We start from the raw sequence: 24,764 nt of genomic DNA on the forward strand, positions 1-24,764 counted from the left end.
AACCACCTACTAGAATTGACCCACAACCAACAAAAAATGCAAAACATTATATAAAATCATTATCGACTGTATAATATCTTAAATCATTTAATTTAAATAAATGATTTCAATTTAAATAATGATATGCTCCTAAATGTGCTGCCAAGGAGAGATAAGAAGCTTCCGTTTCAGCTCAGACGTCAATTCAACGTCTATTCCACGTTGGTTCAACGTAATTTCATTGACATGACTCGGTTGATTCAACCAGTGTGTGCCCAGTGGGAGTACAGTATATCACCACTTGTTTCTGTCTTTCCCAAAGGGAAGAATGGGAGGGAATGTATAGGCCTAAGTCCTTATCTCCTAGAGATAGATTAGGTCTTTAAAGTGACTGGTTACCATAGTGAATGTGTCTCTGTCTAATCAGACTGTGGCTGAATCCAAGAGGTCTTTATATGATGAGGTAATTCCAACCATTCAATCTCCATGGAGATTAACCAAAATTGAAGCACTTCCTCTATGAAACTCATTAACCCTGACTCCAAAGTTATTGTGAAGAAACCTCTGGTATCGCTTCCACATTGTATGCAAATCTGTCCTAAAGTTATTTTTAATTTCCAATCCGTGATTAGGAGCGTGTGAATGAAGACGTAGGTCATTATTGAGCGGCCTAATTTGTAATGACGAATGGCGAGCGTGAATATTGCGGTTGCCAAACTGTCCCTTATCATTATCGCCCCCTCAGATGATCATTATCACCCCCTCAAGATTCCTCAACTCTCCTGCAGTCGACTCTGATTAAAAGTCCAATTAAAAACCTGTCGGTCAGAGGAGGTGTGTCCTGTCTCGCCGGACGTTGCCCGTAGCTGAGGGTTGATTCTCACACACTCACGTGTTGAGAAATAGTGATTCGGCCTTCAGCATCCTTCAACCTTCATCATCCTTCAGCCTTCGTCATCCTTCTTGGTAATTCAATTCAAACAAGATGGCCTCACTTTGACACACAGTAAGAAACAGCAACTCACACCTGTACAGCAGTGGGGGCTGCTGAGGGGAGGACGGCTCATAATAATGCCTGGAACGGAGCGAATGGAAATGCGTCAAACCCATGGAAACCATGTGTTTGATGTTCTTGATACCTTTCCACCTATTCCGCTCCAGTCATTACCACGTGCCCGTTCTCCCCAATTAAGCTGCCACCAACCTCCTGTGCTGTATAGCACTGTAACACAGGTTGAGTCCCAAATTCCACCCTATCCCACTCATGGTAGGGCCCTGGTCAAAAGTAGTGTACCATATAAGGGACAGGGTGCCATTTCAGACACAGTGCTGTTGTATGTGAGTGTGCTACTTCCCATATTCTAGGTCCAGGGTTTCTATGGTAACACTAACACAGGTTCATAATATCTAACCCTCTAAAGTAGACCTTGGGGAGCCAGATAGATAACAGCTACAGTGTAACTCACACTTCACCTAGATAATAAAACATTATCTGATAATACATTGTACTGTTCTGTGCTGTATAAATATTTAACAATACGGCTTGTGTGGTGAAATGAATCTCTTTCCAGAGACCATTTTCACAATCAACTTGACAATCATTCTGATCTGTGCTGATCTCTGTTAGTGTTTATGACTGGTTGTAAATGGCCCTCTTCTGCTTGCTATAATATCTCTATGGCTTGTGCTATTATCAGTCTGTACATAGTGAAGTGCTTATCTCAGCACTTTGAAACTCCACTCTACGAACCAATGACTGTATATATGAATGGACAACGCCATCGATCACGTGACACCATTCATTCCTATGTGAAGACTCAGTAGCGCATTGAAGCCAAGTGAAGTCTGTTAAAATGGTGTCTGATGGAGACATAACATGTTCAGTTTGAGCTATTCCAGGAAGTGCTGCTCCCTCTCATTGAGTAACTGAAGCTGAAGGCCGACCGGAGTACTGCAGGCTGCCATTAGCAACTTAATTATCCTTCTGTGTGCGATTTTTAAAATGATCGGTTCAAGGACATACATCTGGTGTGTTAGAAGCAATTGTTGGTACCATGATTGTCTTCTTTGTTTTATTTACTCAAAGATTGACCATGAAGATTGCCATTTTTCCATTCACTCTAATGGGGGATCCTGTTTTTCTGCTAACAATGCCTTTAGTACCTTGGTTGGCCTTGAACTTCCATGGCATCAATCAGAGGGGGGAGTCGTTCCCCCCTGCTACAAACACACTGGCAGCATTACAGCAAGGCTGCATGAGCCAGGCTGTCTGTACAGAGAGCCATTAGAAATTTCCAACGAAGTGTCCGAAATTGCATCCTATTCCGTACATAGTGCTCTACTTTTGACCACGGCCCATAATTCCCTAGAAAGTGCCCTACTTTTGACCAGGGCACATAGAGCAGTAGTCAAACGTACTGTATTATTTGGAGAATAAAGTGCTATTTTAGATGCATCCTGGGAAGGGACCCCTGATTCCAACAGGCAGGATTACAAGCCTGTTTCTAGCACATTATCCATTAGCTTAACAAACGGTAATTGATTGCCAGGTAGCATCTGTGGGACTCCTATGGGGCATAGATGACTAAACAGTAGCTTCCTGTGAGCCTAGTCCCCATCATTCCTTTTACTTTAATCAAATCCATCGCTAATGCTAAGTGCTTTGGCACTTAAGCCACATTAAAGAGTTTAACCATAGCCCAGAAGTGCTCTGTACTACATCAATCAATTAGTGAGCTTGACGATAATTGCAGTGCACTGCGTGACGGGCCCGCTCCTCTTATAAAAGCTGAGGTTGAGACAGTAAATGTTTTGAAATGAGATTCGGGGTCGAGTGTAGGGACAAAGTTAATAATATAAACAAGCCTTGCATAAACACAGGTCATATACCATAGTCCCCCCCAAACTCAACTCTGGACCTCGAAGCCAGTTCCACTGTGTTTTTTTCAATGTTGCGCTCGAATCAGGGACTGATTTAGACCTGAGACACCAGGTGGGTGCAATTAATGATCAGGTAGAACAGAAAACCAGCAGGTTCTGTACCTCATAGGGTAAGAGTTGAATAGCCCTGCTATAGGCTATACTGTACAACAGTGTATATAACGGTTCTATAGTAGCCTACAACAGGTTAAGTTATAGGTGAGAGGTAAGAAACGTACCACTGCCCCTACTGAAGCTATGTACAGTATCATAATGGTTTTATTTGAGACTCAAAATCACATCAACTAATTTACCCTATGCGCGCAAAAACACGTTTTGCAACATGTCCAAAAATCCTAAACAGTCAAAAACTCTCCGCACAGACACGCGAGTCCAAGGTACAGCCAGTCTACCAAAGGTCGGACCAGACCATGAGACGCTGGCGCACCAGAGGCAAAGCACATTTGCTCCACAGCTGCACATCTCCACCACTGTGAACGGAGAGCATGGAGGAAGACCTAAAGAAGAGGCCCAAGTCCAGGGGCCTGAGTACCCTGGAGAAGAGCCTGGTGCTACTGTTTGTGGCTCTGACTGGCGCCTGCATCGGACTGGTGGTCATCTACTTCACTGACAAGAACAGCGTCTCCACTGATGAAGGTGAGTAGTGTACTACCTGTATGTTTAAATGGAGGGAAGGGAAAGGGGGGATACCTAGTTAGTTGCACAACTAAATGCATTAAACCAAAATGTGTCTTCTGCATTTAACCCAACCCCTCTGAATCAGAGAGGAGCGGGGGGCTGTCTTAATCCATATACACGTCATCGGTGCCTGGGGAGAAGTTGTTGTTGGAGGTTAACTGCCTTACACAAGGGCAGAACTGCCGATTTTCCACCTTTCGGCTCAGGGATTGGAACCAGCTACTGACCCAATTCTCTTAACTGCTAGGCTACCTGGTGGTGAGCTGCTATATACTTTAAACATATTCATGTAGGCCAGATGATTAGTACTACTGTATATATGTATATATGTATACTGCTAGGTAAAGTCCCGCCTTGTCTCTGCTCGCTGGTCACCATAGCTGCACCCACCCGTAGCACGCGTTCCAGCAGGTATATCTCACTTGTCACCCCCAAAGCCAATTCCTCCTTTGGCCGCCTCTCCTTCCAGTTCTCTGCTGCCAATGACTGGAACGAACTACAAAAATCTCTGAAACTGGAAACACTTATCTCCCTCACTAGCTTTAAGCACCTGCTGTCAGAGCAGCTCACAGATTACTGCACCTGTACATAGGCCATCTATAATTTAGCCCAAACAACTACCTCTACCCCTACTGTATTTATTTATTTATTTATTTTGCTCCTTTGCACCCCAGTATTTCTACTTTGCACACTCATCTACTGTCAAGTCTACCATTCCAGTGTTTTACTTGCTATATTGTATTTACTTTGCCACCATGGCCTATTTATTGCCTTTACCTCTCTTATCTCACCTCATTTGCTCACATTGTATATAGACTTATTTTTCTACTGTATTATTGACTGTATGTTTGTTTTACTCCATGTGTAACTCTGTGTTGTTATGTGTCGAACTGCTTTGCTTTATCTTGGCCAGGTCGCAGTTGTAAATGAGAACTTGTTCTCAACTTGCCTACCTGGTTAAATAAAGGTGAAATAAATAAATAGATAAATAAATAAAATATACTGTGAACACTTAGGAGTTGTACTATCCCTCTAAACTTCATCACTGTCAAGGAGGTGTGTGAATACTAAACTTTAAACCCTTCAAATGTCTTTCAAATGAAAGTTTATAGCTCTACTCACACCAGAAAGTTCAACGCCTTCTCAGCAGGACTATGAAACAGTGATTTATGGACCCTTGTGATTTATGGACCATTATACATGTACCATAATATCAGGCTTAGCTAAGCGTCTGGGGAGTGGATGGGTAATGGCTGTCGGTTGATGGTGAGTTTTCTGACAAGAAGATGAAAAGTTATGTTTGTTGTCTATTTTGTTTCAATTTCTATCACTGTACATTGTGCTCTTAATGTATCTCTGTCTCTGTCAGATGTTTTATTATTTATCATTAAAATAAACCACACTTCCATATCAGCAATAAATGATAAGCATAGAAGAATGATCTGGCTCATTGTATACCGTAATAACAAACCAACGGCATTCATTGCTGCAGTAATAATGGCATTGAATACATCTGGCATTGAATGTGCATCCGTTCTGGCTACAGGGCTAGACAGAGAGTTCTAGTCTAAGGGGGTTCTGTGTCTTTGTGGTACCTCTGTGATGTGAGTCACAGTGACGTCCCCTGCCACTGTGTGGCAGACAGACAGTCCGAGCTGAGACCCAGCTGTGGAGGACGTCTGTGGGGGAACAGAACAACAACAAAAGGCAAAGGTTCCTCTAACGTTGAGGGAACGTCTATAGACAAACCTCCTGCGAACCGTTAGGGATATCTGAAAGTGTAATTGGTCCCCTTGGACATTGGCATCTCATTGGTCTCACCACTGGCTACTGATACACTGACGCGATTCCAAGCACTGTTATGGATTGCTGGACGTATTTTTCATACTGTGTCACTCTGTCACCATAGAAAGCATGACAAATACGTCCTCAATTTGTCACGTCTGCATTTGTTTTCAACCCTCCGTTTTGAGTCATTCTATTTCATCTATAGTTAGAAAACAACCCATCAAATCACCTGAGTTAAAATGTGATTTAACATGCGTGTTGTTTTGGCTTCTGACAAGGTCTCAATGATGATCTGTTTATCATATAAGATAGTCCACATATCTGCAACATATCTTGGTGCCTTTTTACAGTTCTGTGCTGGTTCCCAGAAAATACAGCCTTCCCCACCCCGTAAAAATGCATTTAAATCATATAAAATCTTTGATGTTATTAACATTGTCCCACGCTACCTTGGCTCGGTTAGCCAAATCAGTCATTTCGTTCCTAAGAATAATGGCTGTCATCCATTTCTATGAGTGAGACTGCCTTAGAAGACACGGCTGACTCCAGAGACAGCACTCACACAGTACACTGGTCTAGCATAATGCAAATACTCTCACTCTCTTTCTGTCTATTTCTCTCACTCTCTTTCACTCTCTCTCTCTCTCTCTCTCTTTCTCTCTCTTTCTCTCTCTCTCTCTCTCTCTCTCTCTCTCTCTTTCTCTCGCTCTCTCCCTTTTATCTCCTTTCTCCTTTTATTCGTCCTTACAAAATCCCTTATTCAATAAACCTTGCCCAGGAATAATGTCTGCACTTTGAAGTAATGGTCGTAGCTAGTGGTGTATTGAAAGGCCAAATACTGTCTAGCATCAGTCTACATTATACAGTGCATTCGAAAAGTACTCAGACCCCTTGACCTTTTCCACATTTTGTTACGTTACAGCCTTATTCTAAAATGTACTAAAAAACATTTATCATCAATCTAAACACAATAACCCATAATGACAAAGCACAAACAGGTTTTTAGAAATATTAGCAAATTTGTAAAAAAGATACAACTGAAAATATCACATTTACATAAGTATTCAGACCCTTTACTCAGTACTTTGTTGAAGCACTTTTGGCACAGCGATTACGAGTCTTATTGGGTATGATGCTACAAGCTTGGCATACCTGTATTTGGGGAGTTTCTCCCATTCTTCTCTGCAAGTTCTGTTAGCTTGGATGGGGAGTGTCGCTGCACAGGTATTTTCAGGTCTCTCCAGAGATTTTAGATCAGGTTCAAGTCCGGGCTCTGGCAGGGCCACTCAAGGACATTCAGAGACACTCCTGCGTTGTCTTGGCTGTATGCTTAGGGTCGTGATCCTGTTGGAAGGTGAATCTTCACCCCAGTCTGAGGTCCTGAGCGCTCTGGAGCAGGTTTTCATCAAGGATCTATCTCTCTGTACTTTGCTCCGTTCATCGATCCTAACTAGTCTCCCAGTCCCTGCCGCTAAAAAACATCCCCACAGCACGATGCTGCCACAACCATGCTTCACTGTAGGGATGGTGCGCAGTTTCTTCCAGACGTGATGCTTGGCATTCAGGCCAAAGAGTTCAATCTTGGTTTCATCAGACCAAAGAATCTTGTTTCTCATGGTCTGAGAGTCTTTAGGTGCCTTTTGGCAAACTCCAAGCGGGCTGTCATGTGCCTTTTACTGAGGAGTGGCTTCCATCTGGCCACTCCACCATGAAGGCCTGATTGGTGGTGTGCTGCAGAGATGGTTGTCCTTCTGGAAGTTTCTCCCATCTCCACAGAGGAACTCTGTAGCGCTGTCAGAGTGACCATCGGGTTCTTGGTCACCTCCCTGACCAAAGCCCTTGCTCAGTTTGGCCGAGCGGCCAGCTCTATGAAGAGTCTTGGTGGTTCCCAACTGCTTCAACAAAGGCACTTCAACAAAGTACTGAATCCTTATGTGAATGTTTTTTTTTTTTATCTAAAAACCTGTTTTTGCTTTGTCATTATCGGGAATTGTGTGTAGATTGATGAGGAAAAATAACAATTTAATACATTTTTAAATAAGGCTGTAACATAAGAAAATGTGGAAAAACTTGAGGGGTCTGAATACTTTCCGAATGCACCGTATATACACCACTAGTCAACAAATGGATAGATATATGTATGTACAAAACATTAGGAACACCTGCTCTTTCCATGACATAGACTGACCAGGTGAATCCAGGTGAAAGCTATGATCCATTATTTATGTCACTTGTTAAATCCACTTCAATCAGTGTAGATGAAGAGGAGGAGACAGGTTAAAGAATTGAGACATGCATTGTGTATGTGTGCCATTCAGAGGGTGAATGGGCAAGACAAAATATTTAAGTGCCTTTGAATGGGGTATGGTAGTAGGTGCCAGGAGCACCGGTTTGAGTGTGTCAAGAACTACAACGCTGCTGGGATTTTCATGCTCAACTGTTTCCCATGTGTATCAAGAATGGTCCACCACCCAAAGGACATCCAGCCAACTTGACACAACTGTGGGAAGCATTGTAGTCCACATGGGTCAGCATCGCTGTGTAACGATTTCGACACCTTGTAGAGTCCATGCCCTAACGAATTGAGGCTGTTCTGAGGGCAAAAAGAACGGGTACAATATTAGCTAGGTGTTCCTAATATTTTTTACACTCAGTGTATATGTGTGTAAATTATATAAAAAAACTTGTTCTGTTATTGGCTGTATAGGGTAGTTGCTGACCATGTTGTCATTGGCCATACGATTGTATGAGGGTACGTTATTGCTGTATGTTATTGCTTTAATTACCAATTACCAATTGCTTTTGTTTAATGGGACTGGTGAAGCAATCCTTAATTCGAATGCTCTTATTAATGTAAGTAGTGCCACTATATCATCAAACAATCTGTCCCAGCAGGATGTTCAATAATGACATTGTGTTACCCTTCCATGATATACATAACAGCCCAATAACAAGGGTTATAATCAAAACAAATGATTCTGCCGGTAGACATTGTTTTTCCAGAACAACATTACCCAAAGCTGTTCCCCTGCAGCTGTCACATCAACTGAATGTTCATGTAATCAATTGTGTATGTGTGTGTGTGTGTCTGTGTGTGTGTATGTGTGTGTGTGCGTGTTTGTGTGTGCGTGTTTGTGTGTGTGTGTTGGACAAGAGGTCAATTCGGGATGCGGGGGTCCTCGGGCACTCAAGGGCCCGTCAGGGGAGTTCACCAGCATGAATCACCCCAGTAGCTACGACAACGGCATGAGCTGCAGCTGGCACATCACTGTAGACCCAGGCATGGTAAGTACCACAATGCAACACATTCAAAACACAAAGACTTTTATACAGTAACCTCTTTTCTTTTTACTGTGCTCTTTCCTTCAAACAAATACACTGAACAAAAATATAAATGCAATATTCAACAATTTCTAAGATTTTACTGAGTTACAGTTCATATAAGGATCTCAGTCAATTGAAATAAATTCATTAGGCCCTAATCTATGGATTCCACACTTTAAAAAAAAAGTTGGGGCATGGATCAGAAAACCAGTCAGTATCTCGTGTGACCACCATTTGCCTCATGCAGCGCGACACATCTCCTTCACATTGAGTTGATCAGGCTGTTGATTGTGGCCTGTGGAATGTTGTCCCACTCCTCTTCAATGGCTGTGCGAAGTTGCTGGATATTGGCGGGAACTGGATCACGCTGTCGTACACGTTGATCCAGAGCATTCCAAACATGCTCAATGGGTGACATGTCTGGTGAGTATGGAGGCCATGGAAGAACTGGGACATTTTCAGCTTCCAGTAATTGTGTACAGATCTTTGCGACATGTAGCTATGCATTATCATGCTGAAACGTGAGGTAATGCCGGCAGATGAATGGCATGATCATGGGCCTCAGGATCTCATCACGGTATCTCCGTGCATTCAGATTTCCATTGATAAAATTAAATTGTGTTCGTTGTCCGAAGCTTATGCCTGCCAGTACCATAACCCCACCACCACCATGCTCATCCAAACAGACGAATCCCGGTTTCAACTGTACCAGGCAGATGGCAGACAACATATATAGATATGTTATCTGCCTGGTACAGTTGAAACCGGGATTCGTCTGTTTAGAGCACACTTCTCCAGCGTGCCAGTGGCCATTGAAGGTGAGCATTTGCCCAATGAAGTCGGGTACGACGCCGAACTGCAGTCAGGTCAAGACCCTGGTGAGGACGACGAGCACTCAGATGAGCTTCCCTGAGGTGCTATCTGGCAGTTTGTGCAGAAATTATTTGGTTGTGCAAACCCACAGTTTCATCAGCTGTCCGGGTGGCTGGTCGAAGACGATCCCGCAGGTGAAGAAGCCGGATGTGGAGGTACTGGGATGACGTGGTTACATGTGGTCTGCAGTTGTGAGTCAGGTTGGACGTACTGCCAAATTCTCTAAAGCAGAGAAATGAACATTACATTCTCTGGCAACAGCTCTGGTGAACATTCCTGCAGTCAGCATGCCAATTGCATTGTGTTGTGTGACAAAACTGCACATTTTAGAGTGGCTTCTTCTTGTCCCTAGCACAAGGTGCACCTGTGTAATGGTCATGCTGATTAATCAACTTCTTTATATGCCACACTGATCAGGTGGATGGATTAGCTTGGCAAATAAGAAATGCTCAGTAACAGGGATGTAAACAAATTTGTCCACCAAATTTGAGAGAAATCAGCTTTTTGTGCATATGGAACATTTCTGGGATCTTTAATTTCAGCTTATGAAACATGGGACCAACAATTAACGTTGCGTTTATATTTTTGTTCAGTATACATGTCAAAACACAACTAAGTCTCATAGGCTCTGTTCAAATGTCATTGAATAGCCTCCCTTTTCTTTCTTTCTTTCTGTCTTTCTTTCTTTCTTTCTTCCTTCCTTCCTTCCTTAATTGAAGTAGTCACTGGTTGGATCATTGACTACCTCATGGAAGAGAGAAAGGAAGAATGGATGCATTGTTAAGAATTCTAAACTTTCAAGAGATACTCTAAAAAAGCTTCATGTCATTTCCATGACGACCACTGATCTGACAGGGGCTGATGGGTGGAAGTAACACGCCAGACACCTTTCCATGCCCTGTGCTTGCACCCATCAGTGCACATACAGAGGAGAAGAGGACACAAGGATAGGCGGCCATTTTGGAAATTGGAAAATGGGAACCCAGTCATATTGTAAGGAACAGGGTCTCTTGTCCTTAAAGGAGATTCTGTGTCTGCCTGATAAATATTCATCAAAGAGATCCCCTTATCTTTTATTAATTCACAGCGGCTAGGGCGAATGTTTGGCAGGTGCAGAAACCATTAAGATAATGACTAAAAACATCAAATTAACCACATCACTAACTTTGAAAGATATTGCACTTTAAAAACCAATTCTAAACCAGAATGCTTGGTTGACTTATATAGAACAAAACCTGCAGCGGAACAATGCTTTAAAAGACGTCTTTGATCACCGTCACCACCAAAACAGATCATCATTTCAATGATCTTTCATTGGAATAGTGCTTTTGATATGAGTCTCTGAGCTGGAAGGATGTCAGGCATAGCCATAAGTCTGTATCTCAAATGGAACCCTATTCCTTATGTAGTGCACTACTTTTGACCAGATCCCATAGTTCTAAATAGGGAATAGTGTGTCATTTAGGAAGCAACCATAGACAGACACCAGGGTATAACAGTACGGTAAGCAAGGCGAACAGAACAGAAAGCCCTTAGATCAGATGTAGCTCTGAGACATGGGTAAACACAGCTCCACACCGTGACAGATGGCTGCTCTGCCGTCTCTTTCATTCTCTCAAGCTACGACATCCGGAGAAGGAGAGGAGACAGGAAAACAAAAAACATTTTCACTTTGCCAAGCAAGCCAGACTGAGACTGCCTCTCTCTCCCCCTTTCTCTCTCTCTCTCACTCTCTCTCTCTTCCCCTCCCTCCCCTTCCTCTCTATCTCTCTTTGTCTCTGTCTGTCTCTCTCCCCCTTTCCCTCTCCCTTTCTCTCTCTCCTCCCCCTCTCTCTCCTCTATCTCTCCCTCTCTCTCTTTCTCTCTCCCTGTCGTCTCGATTTTAATCTCTCCTCTCTCTTTCTCTCTCTCTCCCTTTCTCTCTCTCCCTTTCTCTCTCTCCTACCTCTCTCTCTCCTTCTCTCTCTGTTCCTCTCTCTCCCTGTCGTCTCAATTTTAATCTCTTTCTCTCCCCCTCTCTCTCTTTCCCTGTCGTCTCGATTTTAATCTCTCTCTCGCTCTCCTCTCTCTCTCTCTCTCTCTCCCTTTCTCTCTCTCCTACCTCTCTCTCTCCTTCTCTCTCTCTGTTCCTGTCTCTTTCCCTGTCGTCTCGATTTTAATCTCTCTCTCTTCTCTCTCGCTCTCTATCTCTCTCTCTCTCACTCGCACGCACACGCATACGCACACACACCAACACACACACAGTCAAGCCTCCTGCTAAGTAGCAGTATGTCTACTGCTCCAGTCTCTAAGACAGTGAATAATAAAAACCTGCCTGTTTGTTTTCCTCTACTCCAGGTGATCCATTTGTGGTTTGAAGACTTCTCCCTGGAGGCAACAGACCTGTGCACAGCAGACTACTTTACAATACAGGACAACCTGGGAGTCATCGGTAAGACACTGGAGACACTGGAGCCAGACTAATTAAGTGGAATAAGGCCAATACATCCAGGGAAAGGGTTTGGTAGGCCAACGTTTATTACTGCAACCTGAGGGGGAGACATATGGGAAGGTGTGTGTGTCGGAGTGGGGGGTAGTGTGTGTGTGTGTGTGTGTGTGTGTGTGTGTGTGTGTGTGTGTGTGTGTGTGTGTGTTCTCAAATAGCTCGCTATACAGATCAGATATTGATCCACACAGGGTTTTGAGAGGTGGGGTACAGGTGTAGGGTAGGGGATCCATCCTTGGCATGTCTTCAGGTATGTGTCACATCTCACATGGTGGGGCACAAAGGGATTTCATTCAAAGGAATGTAATTCCATGTCTGTCCTTTGAGCCTGTTCAAAACAAGTACCATACAGTCTCCAGCACCTCGTACATTCATATTCAGTTGTTTGATCTATCCTCAGATCTTTTCTCCTTGACTTTATACAACTCAAACCACCAGGTTCTCCCCACCATCACTAGCTTTTCCCATTTTATTACAAGCTCATTTACTTGAGCAAAACATATTACATTTAGATATTTAATTTACTCTGCGTATCATATTCTATTACGCCCGTAGGTGATGGTGTGTGCTCTTCAGACTGTTTCTGACAGGATGGGAGAATCAGACACCCAGCCAGAGACACACACTCTCTCTCTCTCTCTCTCTCTCTCTCTCTCTCTCTCTCTCTCTCTCTCTCTCTCTCTCTCTCTCTCTCTCTCTCTCTCTCCTGGTCTCTCCAACTGTCCATTCTCACCTCTTAGCTGACACGCTGGGATGTCTGGCACAGAAAAGGGAAGCTATGTGAAGTGTGAGGTGGAACTATTAAGGTGACTGTGCAAAAGCGTTGATGTTTAACCTTGTGGATAGGACTCGTTTTTTTTCAGTACTTTTCTATACTTTCTATACTGTGTAGTTAGAGAGGTGGATGTAGATGTGAGGCCACACCATCGTTCTCAACTGTGTTACCCTTTCCACTGTGCCAGTAACACACAGCCAAACGTCTGCTCTCACAAATAGATACACACACACACGCACACACACACACACACACAACTAACCCTGCAGTGTTATTGCAACACCTCCTCTGGCTCTTCACTTCCTCTGTCCCTTGGCTGCAGCACGACACACCTCACACACTCACACACACACACACACACACACACTCGCTCTCTCTCTTTCTCTCTCTCTCTCTCTCTCTCTCTCTCTCTCACTTCCACACACAGTGTCCCCTATTCCCACCACCCTCAACAGACAGCCCCACAGGACCATCCACACTCCAAGGCTATAAGGGTATTGAGCTTTGATGTCAAACCCAAATTAGAGCGTCCACGGAGGACACAGCCTATAATCCTGGCTGGCCTGCCTCTTCACTACTCCACTTTAAGTTACAGCCCCTAACTAGATTACAGACTTTCAGAGGGAGGACAACTGCACTGCGGAATGTCACATTGATGTTTGACATTACTCGACTGTTTTTGTAACATAGCAACAAAAATGCATACATGCATTTATTGGAATGTATTGAAAATATCAATAGTATATAGATATACTGTACTGTACATATTGGTCCAGCTGTATGACCAGTAGCTATTGATTTGACATAAATGGTTCTATATGTACAGTAATCCACATATTGTTTTCTTCTTTCTCTTCTGTTCTGTTTGGCTCTGCAGGGAGGTTGTGTGAGCGCTCCAAACCCGGGCCCATAGTGTCACTGGGAAACTCTATGGTGTTGTTCTTTGACACCAATGACAGAAATACAGACAAGGGATTCAAAGCAAAGTACCAAGCTGTGACACCAGAGAGTACTTTAGGTAAAATAACACCATTATCAATCAACAGTGATGAGAATTATGAACATTCAGAGCTTTTCAGGGGGGAAAGGGAGAGGGAGAGGGGGAGGAAGAGGGGGGGAGAGAGAGAGAGAGAGTGAGAATGACAGGGGGCAAGGAGACATAGAAGGAGTAACAGAGGAGGACAGAGAGAGAGAGAGACACAGAGAGAAAGCGATGGATGGATGGTGGGTATCCTTGAGGTGTCTGTTCAGCTGAAGTCCTCTCCATCTCCATGCTCCCTGCTTCCAGAAATAGCCGGGGCTGGTGGCGCTCTCCAAGGTGACCGCGGGGATCTACTGACCCCTGGGTTCCCAGCACAGAACTACGAGAACGGAGCTCTCTACCAGGTACACACACTCACACACACACTCACACTCACACACTATCGCGGCCTCCACAAGGACATGCCATCCATGGTACCCCACACAATCTGCCGTACACACAGCAGCACCTCTCTACCAAGTAGTGTATTATCCACAGCACGTTATTCATATGGCCCCAGTCTTTCTGTGAGGTACTTTACAATCAATAGCACCTTTCTCTCTGTCTGAGGAAGTGAATAATAATAACATGGTCCGTCACGTCGTGTGCTGTATGGCGCTAAGCTGCATCAATAACAATCAATGGGGAAACGGACTCCTATATTTTGGGGTGTTTTCAAATGAGGTGCCCCTTTAGTAAATCCATGGTCACTAGGCACCATCTGAACACAGGGGGATGTTGACCATGCTTGATGTTCTGGATAGTGGTTCGAGATTGGAGAGCAACTCGCGTCTTGTTTGGCTCAGAGCACGGCGGAGAGCTTTGACGTCAGCTTTTGCTTGGTTTGGATCATTAGATCATTGGGATGCGTCACAAATGGCACCCTATAGCCCTTTATAGTCCACTACAGGTCCCATAGGGCTCTGGTTAAAAGTAGTGCACTATGTAGGGAAAAGGGTGCCATTTGGGACTCATGCTTGGTCCTGTTGTTTGGCTGTGTATTATCTGGCTTGCTCATGTTGCTTTCTGTCTCCTTCTTGGCTTGGATGTTGAGGCGGATGGGCTCCTGTCCAAACCGTCACAGCCCAGGAGATATTGGATGATTTTTATTCATGACTCGTGTCAATATGCAGTGCATGCAGCCGTCTGCAACCTGGGCACCCTCCAGGCAGAAAGAGAGAGAAATAGATGGATGGGAACATTGAGGATAAATTATGCTTAAAGCAATGTAGATGGAAATGAAATGTAGAGAAAGGACACCCTTGCCTGTTTCCTGCTGACGAGTGACTGTGTCTATTCTAGAGATGTAACTTCTATCAGTAATGTTTTTCTTAAGGTTGTGCCTTACTTAGAAAGCCCCTGCCTTTGAATATGAATATGTTCAACTGTGTGCCAAAACTCCGCCCCCACCAGAATCTACTAGAAGGAATATCAGACTCATGTTGGTGCATATGGTTTTATCAACTCTACCAACGGATTTATCTTGACATTGATTGAATCGTTGATCTTTGATCATTGATTTAATCTTTGTAATTGATTGAATGTTTGATGAAGTAATGGAAATAAAATGGATGTTTGTATTCAAATGAAATGGATGTTTTGTATGAAATGAATGCTTGTGGTCAAACACAATGGATATCTTCGTGTATGAAATGGATGTTTGTGGTCAAACAAAATGGATTTGTTTGTGTTTGAAATGGATGTTTGTGGTAAAAACTAAATGGATGTTTGTGGTCAAACTAAATGGATGTGTTTGTGTTTGAAATGGATGTTTGTGGTAAAAACTAAATGGATGTGTTTGAAATGGAGGTTTGTGGTAAAAACTAAATGGATGTGTTTGTGTATGAAATTTGTGGTGAAATGAAATAGTATGTGTATGTGGTCCACAGTGGAGGATCACTGTACCAGAGGGAGAGAAGATCAGACTGACGTTCTCCTCCTTCGACCTGGTCCCTGAGGCCTGTAAAGACTACGTAGATGTCTACGATGGTCACAAAACCGGCTCCGCCATGTTGGGTAAGACATCACTCTGTGTTATGCTAACTCTGGTATACAGCAGTTGAACTAGTATAGATACTTATAGTACAGATATACTTAGGCCTACACACCCGTTGCACAATATGTGTAGGCCAGCACTCAAAATGTACTTATTCACTAGTCTCATAATATGTCAAAATACCCTAATTAAACCCTACCCTCATAATATGGGTACACTCAAATATTCATTTTCTATAATAGGCTACTTTTGTTCATGGATTTTCAATTATGAGAACAGAGAGATTGTGACAACAAGTGCAACATCTTCAGTCCTCCAAACCCACAATCAATACATTCTTAGGTCTCACAATTTGAGCAACTTTACTAATGAACTTGTTTTAGGAGGTATAGTATCTTAATCGACAAGCAACGGGAGCACTTGGCAGTTGAAACAGGCTGTGGGGAGTGAAATCAACTATGCATACAGCAACACTCAAATTCACTTCAGGCTGCATGAATAAGATATGATGTTCATTAAAAGTTTGGGGTAGGAAGATGGAAAAATAGAGAGAGGTTCTCAAATTAGACTGGCATGTAAATGTAATCTGTACAAACAGAAATTATGCAAAATAGCTGTATTTATAGTTATAATTGAGCTTACTATGTATGCGGAGACCTGTACAATACTTGTGTGAATTAATCAAATAATAATTGGTGTCACTGTTTGGTCAATTTAAGTGGTGCATAAGGCCTGTCCAGGTTTTACATCAGTGTACCACAAATTGGAGTTTGGGTTATTATAACGAACTGTGTAGTTTGATTAGTGGCCTAATCAAACTCTTTAGGGGTTTCTGAACAGTGAAATGTTGTTTTCTCACAGGTCGATTCTGTGGTAGTAAGAATCCAGGCCGCGTGGATTCCAGTGGCAACACGATGGTGGTGCGTTTCAAAACCGATGCCACTCTCACCTCCAAGGGTTTCAGTGCCACATTCACCAAGACCAGCCTCATCCCGACCACGGTCAAACCTACCACCATGATGCCCACAACACCAGCTATAGCCGGTCAGTACACTACGGGGAAAACGATAGAATAACATAGAATTCTATATCTATGAGTGTACCCATAGACAATATATCAGTTCTATATCTATGAGTGTACCCATAGACAATATATCAGTTCTATATCTATGAGTGGACCAGTCAGATTGCCGCGTTCAGAGGTCATATGCCCCTTCTAGGAATTAGCCTGTATTTCTAATTGTGATTTTCATATAGATCTAGTACTTGGTATGCCACAGTTACAGCTGTATTGACTTTCTGCAGGTAGCCCTCCTTCCTCCTCCTCTTGACTCCAGTTGAAATATGTGAGCTCTCTCCGTGGTATAATTGATTGGAATTCAGTGGCTTGCAGCAGCAACAGTATTGATGTTGTTAAACCTTCCTCACCAGAACATTTTTGTCAAAACTTGCCTCTTTTTCTAGTTTTTCATTCGTTTAAATGATATAGAATGATTGATTTCATCAGCAAGATAAATTGCTAAACTATGTCCACATTGCACACAGCAGGCATACATAGCAGGCATAACTTTGCCTCTAGCAACTTCCATACTCTAGCTGTGCATCCCAAATGACACCCTATTCCCTATATAGTGCACTACTTTTGACCAGAGCCATATCAAAAGTAGTGTACAACTATAGTGAATAGGGTGCCATTTAGGACGCAGTTTAACGGATGTAAATCGTTGGCTATGTTGTGAAGATCAGTATAAACCAGCTGATTGATGAGCAGTGTTTGTTGGTAAATAATCACCAGTGTGATATGCTGGCATAATGGTTATCGCTGCCTTTCTCCTAACATAGACACAATGATAAGAGGCTGACAGGCAGCTTAAAGGACAATTCCACCCCCAAACTATATTTTGGTATTTGTTTCATTAGTCTATTGTTGGCATAGTGCCAAAATGTTTTCCTTGTCGGCTATCAAGTTTTCAAGATATGTAACTTTCAAAGTACAGAAATCATCCCATCATATGAAGCAAAACGCAGCATCATTTGATGCAAAATGCATCATACGGGGATGATTTCTGTATTTTGAAAGTTACATATCTTGAGAACTTGATTGCTGACAAGCAAAATATTTTGGGACTATGTCAACAATGGACTAATTAAACAAATACCGAAATATAGTTTTTTTGTGGAGTTATCCTTTAAATAAGAATGAATGCAGCTTAAACAATAGGGTGGGTGTGTCGTTTTTGTGTGTGTGCGTGCTCGAGGGACTCTCCCATAGCCCTAAGCTTTGTCCATTCATCACTAACCCAAGCTTCATGTTCTCTGCTACAGACTCAGGCTGCGGTGGTGTTGGAATGCTGTTTGGCCGTAAAGGGGAGATCCATTCTATGGGATTCCCAGATGCGTATCCCGGGAATCTTCACTGCTCCTGGAACATCACAGTTCCGGAAGGCTTCCTGGTCAAACTGCACGTCATAGACATGTCCGTCACGGGAGAGGCGGGCCAGTGTGGTGAAGACAAGCTTGTAGTTGCTGACAGCCTCCAGGCGCTTGGTAAGTTACAGTATGTCCACCCAACCTGGATCCCCTGTTCATGTGTTATTATGGAGATCCAAAATGGCCACAAATGGTGTCATAGAGTACAGACACTTTTAGTTGTTTGTTGTTGTTGTTTGGTAAACTCAGATGGACCGTCCAAATTGCTCATCGGTCTCTATGAAAGCCCCAAAATGGCACCCAGTGTAATCTCTGACAGCATTAGTCCATTGATAAGACAAGCCACCCACAATACCCACCTACAGTATCTGTAGCCAAACCCCAAAATGGCTACCAGCCCCTAGTTTCTTGTTAATAAGATGTGCCTGCCCATCCATACTATGCCAAACCCCCAAATGGCGACAGTGGGGGCCAGGCGATACCCTATGACCCGCTCCCCCTCGTATTTTCCAAACAAGCTGTTTGTCGACTGAGGGACACACACACACACACACACAACAAACAAATCAAGTAGCAAGAGATAGCAGATAAGCATATGCTGAGCAGAAAGTGCCCCGTTGCTTGAAATGAAAAGGGGGGAGACTTTGACTCCTGGACAGAGCACCAAGCTAGGCTAGTATGCTGAGTGTGCCAGTGCCTGTCTCCTGTCCTCAGGGCTGTAAAGCTGTGTTGATTAGGATCTCTCCCCAGAGAAGGAGCGAGGCTAGGGAACTGTAAATGTGACCTCCTTGTTATTCACATCAGAGAGCTGGAGTCTGATAGTTTTATCTCTAGCACAACACTCTGGAACAGAGGCAGACAATAACACCTGCGGCGTGTGTGTGCGTGTGTGTGCGCGTGTGTGTGTGTGTGTGTGTGTGTGTGTGTGTGTTAAGTTGAGAAAAAATGGGGGGCAGAAAGAGAGAGAGGAAACAGCTTTGTTTCTGCGTTAAAGAAGACATCCCTTGGAAGACGCTGAAGTCATAAACTCAGCATTTTGGAACCTAACACCATCCAAGGAACGCTATTTAGTGCTCTGGGGTGAAGTTTCCCCTAGGTACAGATCTAGGATCAGCTTTCCCTCCCCCAATGCTAACCTTAAACATTAGTGAGGAAATGTTTTAACTGACCCACGATTCACGTCTAGGTGCAACTTCTCCCTACACCCTATTCAGTGTGGTATTCAAGCTGATGTCAAAAGATTTAGGATGACAGATCTTTCGCTCTCCTTCCGTGTGTGTGTGTGTGTGTGTGTGCGTGTGTGAGCGCGTGTGTGTGAGCAACGGTCAGTTCCTTCCTCACCAGAGGTCTCTGTCGGAGCTCTAACTGTCAGAACAGGTGCGACCCCCTGCCAGGGGGAGCAGGGCTCAGCAGGAGAGCATGGTTGGCCCCTGACAGCACACATTAAACCTAACAAGTACAGGAGAAAAACACCAGGCAGCCACACAGACAAAGGGCAATAGAAATACAGACTCCTCCATTGTACGCCCTTAGACCTTTTGGTGACGTGAAACCATTTGATTGATGTGTCTTATTTGTCAAGGTTATATTGACATTATGACTGACATGTTCTTTATCGATGAGAGGACCGTGCCTCATAAGAAATCTGTCTGTTCTCTGTAATGTCTTGAATGTCTAATGATTCACATCTTTGCTAGACCAACATTGGTATGCATGGAAATGAACATTTGTGTATTTGAAATTCTGGTTACTATTCTTATGTTTCTATATTAGTATAAGGTCTCTCTCTCTCCTCCAATCCAATACTCCTAATTTCAGTTCCTTCTCCATCCCAGGCACACACTGTGGCTACGTCCTTCCCCCTGTGGTGGTCAGTGCCAATAACAAGATGTCCCTGAGCTTCCTGTCCGACTCACGTCTCTCTGACCGAGGCTTCTCCGCCAAGTGGGAGGCCGTGTATCCTGAGGACATTGCCGGTAATAATCCCAGCTTTCTCCGCTTACACACACGCATGCACACGAACGTGCACACGCGTGCGCGCGCAAATGTGCACACATGTGAATCTGTATACACACACACAAACACACACACACATACACGCCTGAGGCACCTTATATCGCTGAGGCAGCTCCACTACTCTCTAATAATGACCAGCCATAAAGTGAACTTTAGATCCCCAGGACGTATTTATGACAGGAGCGACGTCATAGAAGGAGAAGTATGAGCGGTAAGTACTGAGAAAGCACAGGTCAGAGTACACTGGTCAAACGAGGGAAAAGGCTTTGATCATGATTAGAATTGATCTGTCAGAGGGCTTGACATTTGAGTTGTGAAAGGGGTGAGGAGGCCAGAAGGAGGATTTGTTTTTTGTTAAGTCATTTGTTCTGATGTGGTCACTTTAACGTTTTCAACTGCTGTTTTACCTTGGCGTTTTTTTGCCATTATACTACTGTTTTTTTTAGTTGTTCAGACATTTCAGTTCATGGATGTCAACACCCACATTTAAAGAGATATCAAGATGTATGTAAAGTGGATGTATTAAACGTTTATTTCTGTTACAAACTCCACGGACCCGCTCCATCTGAGTAAACACACATACACTCCATCTTTAAATAAACAGGGAGAGCCAGATACCAGGGCTGATCGACCAGCTACATTAGGGTGTATTGCATAGGCTTGCACTGGCTGTTTATCACTGTGACACACTGTGCTTACTACTGAGTAAATTCTACTCTGCTCTCTGGCTAATGTTGAGGAGGCTGCAGCTCATCTACTCTAATCTGTTTATTTCCCGTCTGCTCACTATCATCATTCAGACACACACACACACCCACACAAGGACGCATACATGCACTTACACACACACGCACTGACCCATGAATGGACATACACACGCACACGCACACGCACATGCACACACACACACACACACACCCATACAAGGACGCATACATGCACTTACACACACACGCACTGACCCATGAATGGACATACACACGCACACGCACACACACACACACACACATGCATACAGTATGTACACACTAACCCCCACCTTCATTCTACAGCGATCCAGGGATGCGGGGGGGCCTCCCATGAGTTAAAAGGGGTTAGTAAGTCTCAGAACTGGCCTATGAACTACAAGGCGGCCAGCGAGTGCATGTGGAGTGTGGAGGTGCCCAAAGGGAAGACCATAACCCTGACGTTCACCCACTTCAACGTGGAAGCCAAGGATATTTTCACTTCCAAATGCTTGGATTACATGGTGGCATACGACATCTATAATGACGGAGCTGAGAGTACAAAACACGGTGAGTACGAAATATGGTGATTTTAAACATTTGATTGAATGTTGATTGAATGATGCTGCAGCTAGTGTACCATCAACACATTGTTACCCAATTTTATGAAAGGTTATTTATAAATAAAATGATAAGTTACAGAGTAGTAGTAGTAGTAGTAGCACTAGCAGCACTAGCAGTAGTAGTGGTAGTAGTAGTAGTAGCAGCACAAGTAATAGTAGCAGTAGTAGTAGAAGCAGTAGTAGTAGTAGTAGTACAGATGTAGAATCTTAATTTGAGCCAGATTGCTATAGCAGGAAAATAATCCTGCAGCAACAGGAAATGTGAATTATTATGTGGATTATAATGAATGCATATTTTGTAGGGGTTGATACATTTTCCATATGGGAAAATGAAGTCTGAAATTTCAAAGTGGAAATAACAAACTTCAGATACAGCTCAAATAAAGTTTTCCTGGAATAGGGTGATCAAATTAAGATCCTACATCTGTAGTAGTAGCAGTAGTAGCAGTAGTAGTAGCAGTAGTAGTAGTAGTAGTAGTAGTAGTAGTAGTAGTAGAAGTAGCAGTAGTAGAAGTAGCAGTAGTAGAAGTAGCAGTAGTAGTAGTACTATTAGTAGTAGTAGTAGTAGTAGTAGTAGTAGTAGTGGTGTTACAGAAGCAGCTCAACTGACTTGCAAGTGATTTTTGGTATTGTTGTTTTTACTTACCAGGTCCATGGTGTGGTGACCAACTCCCAGCCACCATCACAACTAAGGGCAACAAGTTGGTGATGCGTTTCCATACTGACTTCTTCGTGGAGGCTGAAGGTTTCAGGGCCTACTGGACTACAGACACCACCCAGCCTCTTCCCACTGAGCCCCCTGTACAGCCCAACCCTTGGGACAACATCACCGTAGGTAGGTACCTAACCCTTACCCAGCCTCTTCCCACTGAACCCCCTATACAGCCCAAACCCTGGGACAACATCACTGTAGGTATATACAGTGCCTTCGGAAAGTATTCAGATCCCTTTACTTTTTCTGCATTTTGCTACGTTACAGCCCTGTTCTAAAATGGATTAAATGTTTAAAAAAATCCTCAGCAATCTACACACAATACCCCATAATGACAAAGTGAAAACAGGTTTTGAGAATTTTTGCAAATGTATAAAATATAGAAATAAACCCTTTAATATGAGACTCGAAATTGAGCTCAGGTGCATCATGTTTCCATTGATCATCCTTGAGATGTTTCTACAACTTGATTTGGAGTTCACCTGTGGTAAAATCAATTGATTGGACATGATTTGGAAAGGCACACACCTGTCTATATAAGGTCCCACAGTTGACAGTGCATGACAGAGCAAAAACTAAGCCATGAGGTCAAAGGAATTGTCCGTAGAGCACCGAGACAGGTTTGTGTCGAGGCTCAGCTTTGGGGAAGGGTACCAAAACATTTCTGCAGCATTGAAGGTCCCTAAGAACGCAGTGGCCTCATCATTCTTAAATGGATGAAGTTTGGAACCACCAAGACTCTTCCTAGAGCTGGCCGCCCGGTCAAACTGAGCAATCGGGGGAGAAGGGCTTTGGTCAGGGAGGTGACCAAGAAGCCGATGGTCACTCTGACAGAGCTACAGAGTTCCTCTGTGGAGATGAGAGAATCTTCCAGAAGGACAACCATCTCTGCAGCACTCCACCAATCAGGCCTTCATGGTGGAGTGGCCAGACGGAAGCCACCCCTCAGCCCGCTTGGAGTTTTCCAAAAGTCACCTAAAGACCCTCAGACCGTGAGAAACGAGATTCTCTGGTCTGATGAAACCAAGATTAAACTCTTTGGCCTGAATGCCAAGCGTCACATCTGGAGGAAATCTGGCACCATCCCTACGGTGAAGCATGGTGGTGGCAGCATCATGCTGTGGGGATGTTTTTTAGCGGCAGGGACTGGGAGACCAGTCAGGATTGAGGGAAAGATGAACGGATCAAAGTACAGAGAGATCCTTGATGAAAACCTGCGCGAGAGCGCTCAGGACCTCAGACTGGGGCGAACGTTCACCCTCCAACAGGACAACGACCCTAAGATCATGTAACGCCCCCCAGAAGCCCTTCAGGTGGCCAGTCTGTAGAGTACAGTAGAATCCTGGCTTTATTTCAGCTGATCAGTCTGTAGATGACAGTAGAATCCTGTATTTTTTTCAGCTGATCCATTTGGTTCAAATCTCCGTGCCCAGATGTGTAGTAAAACTAGATTAGTTGGTGGAGCTGTAAACACCGTGGTATGTTCCAAATGGCACCCTATTCTCTATAGTGCATTGCTTTTGACCAGAGCCCAATAGGGTTCTGGTCAAAATTAGTATACTATTATCTGTATAGGGAATAGGGTGCCATTTTAGGATGCAGACAGTGTAGTATGAAGTGCTCTTAGTGCAGCAGTTGCCCTCTGGTTGTCTCTTACCCTTTGCCCCATTCTTTACCCTTTGATGGGCCCCAGGTGGCCGGGCCCCTGCCAAGCCAATTGCTGAAATCGAGTTTTACAGATGGACTGTGCATTGTGCTGCCTCGGGGGGGGTTTCTGGTCGGGCACAGCCGAGAGGAGAGGATGATTGTGGGAAAAGTTATCTATCAAAACCCTGTAGTCTTATCGCTGATGTCAGATAGGATAACAACTGTTCTGTCCGTTACTCTAGAATGGCCCACCACATGTGGCAAACCCGCCATTCCCCCCACCATCCACACTCGCATCGTCAATGGAGAGCCAGCCAACCCCCACTCCTGGCCCTGGCAGGTGTCCATGCAGGTGAGACACTGTCTGTCTAAACTCTATTTAGGATCATTTAGAAGACAAATAGGCACGACTGGCTCACAATTGAAGGAATAGTTCTACAAAATTACATGTTGGTTTCCTTGCCCTATGAGCAGTCTAGGGACACGGCCCATAGCATGGATTGCTGTCTTACCTTGTCCATAGACTGCTTACAGGCTAAGGAAACCAACATGTCATTGAATAATTTGGGTGATCTATCACTTTAAAAGCTGATGTTTTATTTTCCCAGGTTTGGCCTAGCAGTCAGGAGACGCCCAAGTTCTTCCACACCTGCGGAGGAACTCTCATCCATAAGAACTGGGTCATGACAGCTGCCCATTGCTTCATACGGTGAGTAAACTACAGGTTGAGTCCCAAATGGCACCCTATTTAG

General features: G+C 43.8%; 1 protein-coding gene across 3 annotated transcripts in view; it reads left to right on the plus strand.

Annotated features, from left to right (window-relative positions):
- The first annotated feature begins 3,291 nt into the window (after positions 1 to 3,291).
- The window catches only part of zgc:154142 (CUB and Tryp_SPc domain-containing protein), a 32,986-nt gene continuing 11,513 nt past the window's right edge, over positions 3,292 to 24,764 (plus strand). For all 3 annotated transcript variants that reach the window (XM_029766276.1, XM_029766278.1, XM_029766277.1), the window contains exons 1-13: positions 3,292 to 3,555; positions 8,540 to 8,670; positions 11,920 to 12,013; positions 13,720 to 13,860; positions 14,131 to 14,228; positions 15,753 to 15,879; positions 16,721 to 16,903; positions 18,185 to 18,406; positions 20,125 to 20,265; positions 21,358 to 21,600; positions 22,303 to 22,488; positions 24,255 to 24,364; positions 24,621 to 24,721. In XM_029766276.1, the coding sequence (XP_029622136.1) occupies positions 3,405 to 3,555; positions 8,540 to 8,670; positions 11,920 to 12,013; positions 13,720 to 13,860; positions 14,131 to 14,228; positions 15,753 to 15,879; positions 16,721 to 16,903; positions 18,185 to 18,406; positions 20,125 to 20,265; positions 21,358 to 21,600; positions 22,303 to 22,488; positions 24,255 to 24,364; positions 24,621 to 24,721 (1,928 nt within the window). In that variant the 5' untranslated portion in view covers positions 3,292 to 3,404. The remainder of the gene's footprint in view (positions 3,556 to 8,539; positions 8,671 to 11,919; positions 12,014 to 13,719; positions 13,861 to 14,130; positions 14,229 to 15,752; positions 15,880 to 16,720; positions 16,904 to 18,184; positions 18,407 to 20,124; positions 20,266 to 21,357; positions 21,601 to 22,302; positions 22,489 to 24,254; positions 24,365 to 24,620; positions 24,722 to 24,764) is intronic.

Source organism: Salmo trutta, chromosome 11, assembly GCF_901001165.1.
Source record: "Salmo trutta chromosome 11, fSalTru1.1, whole genome shotgun sequence".
NCBI lineage: Eukaryota > Metazoa > Chordata > Actinopteri > Salmoniformes > Salmonidae > Salmo > Salmo trutta.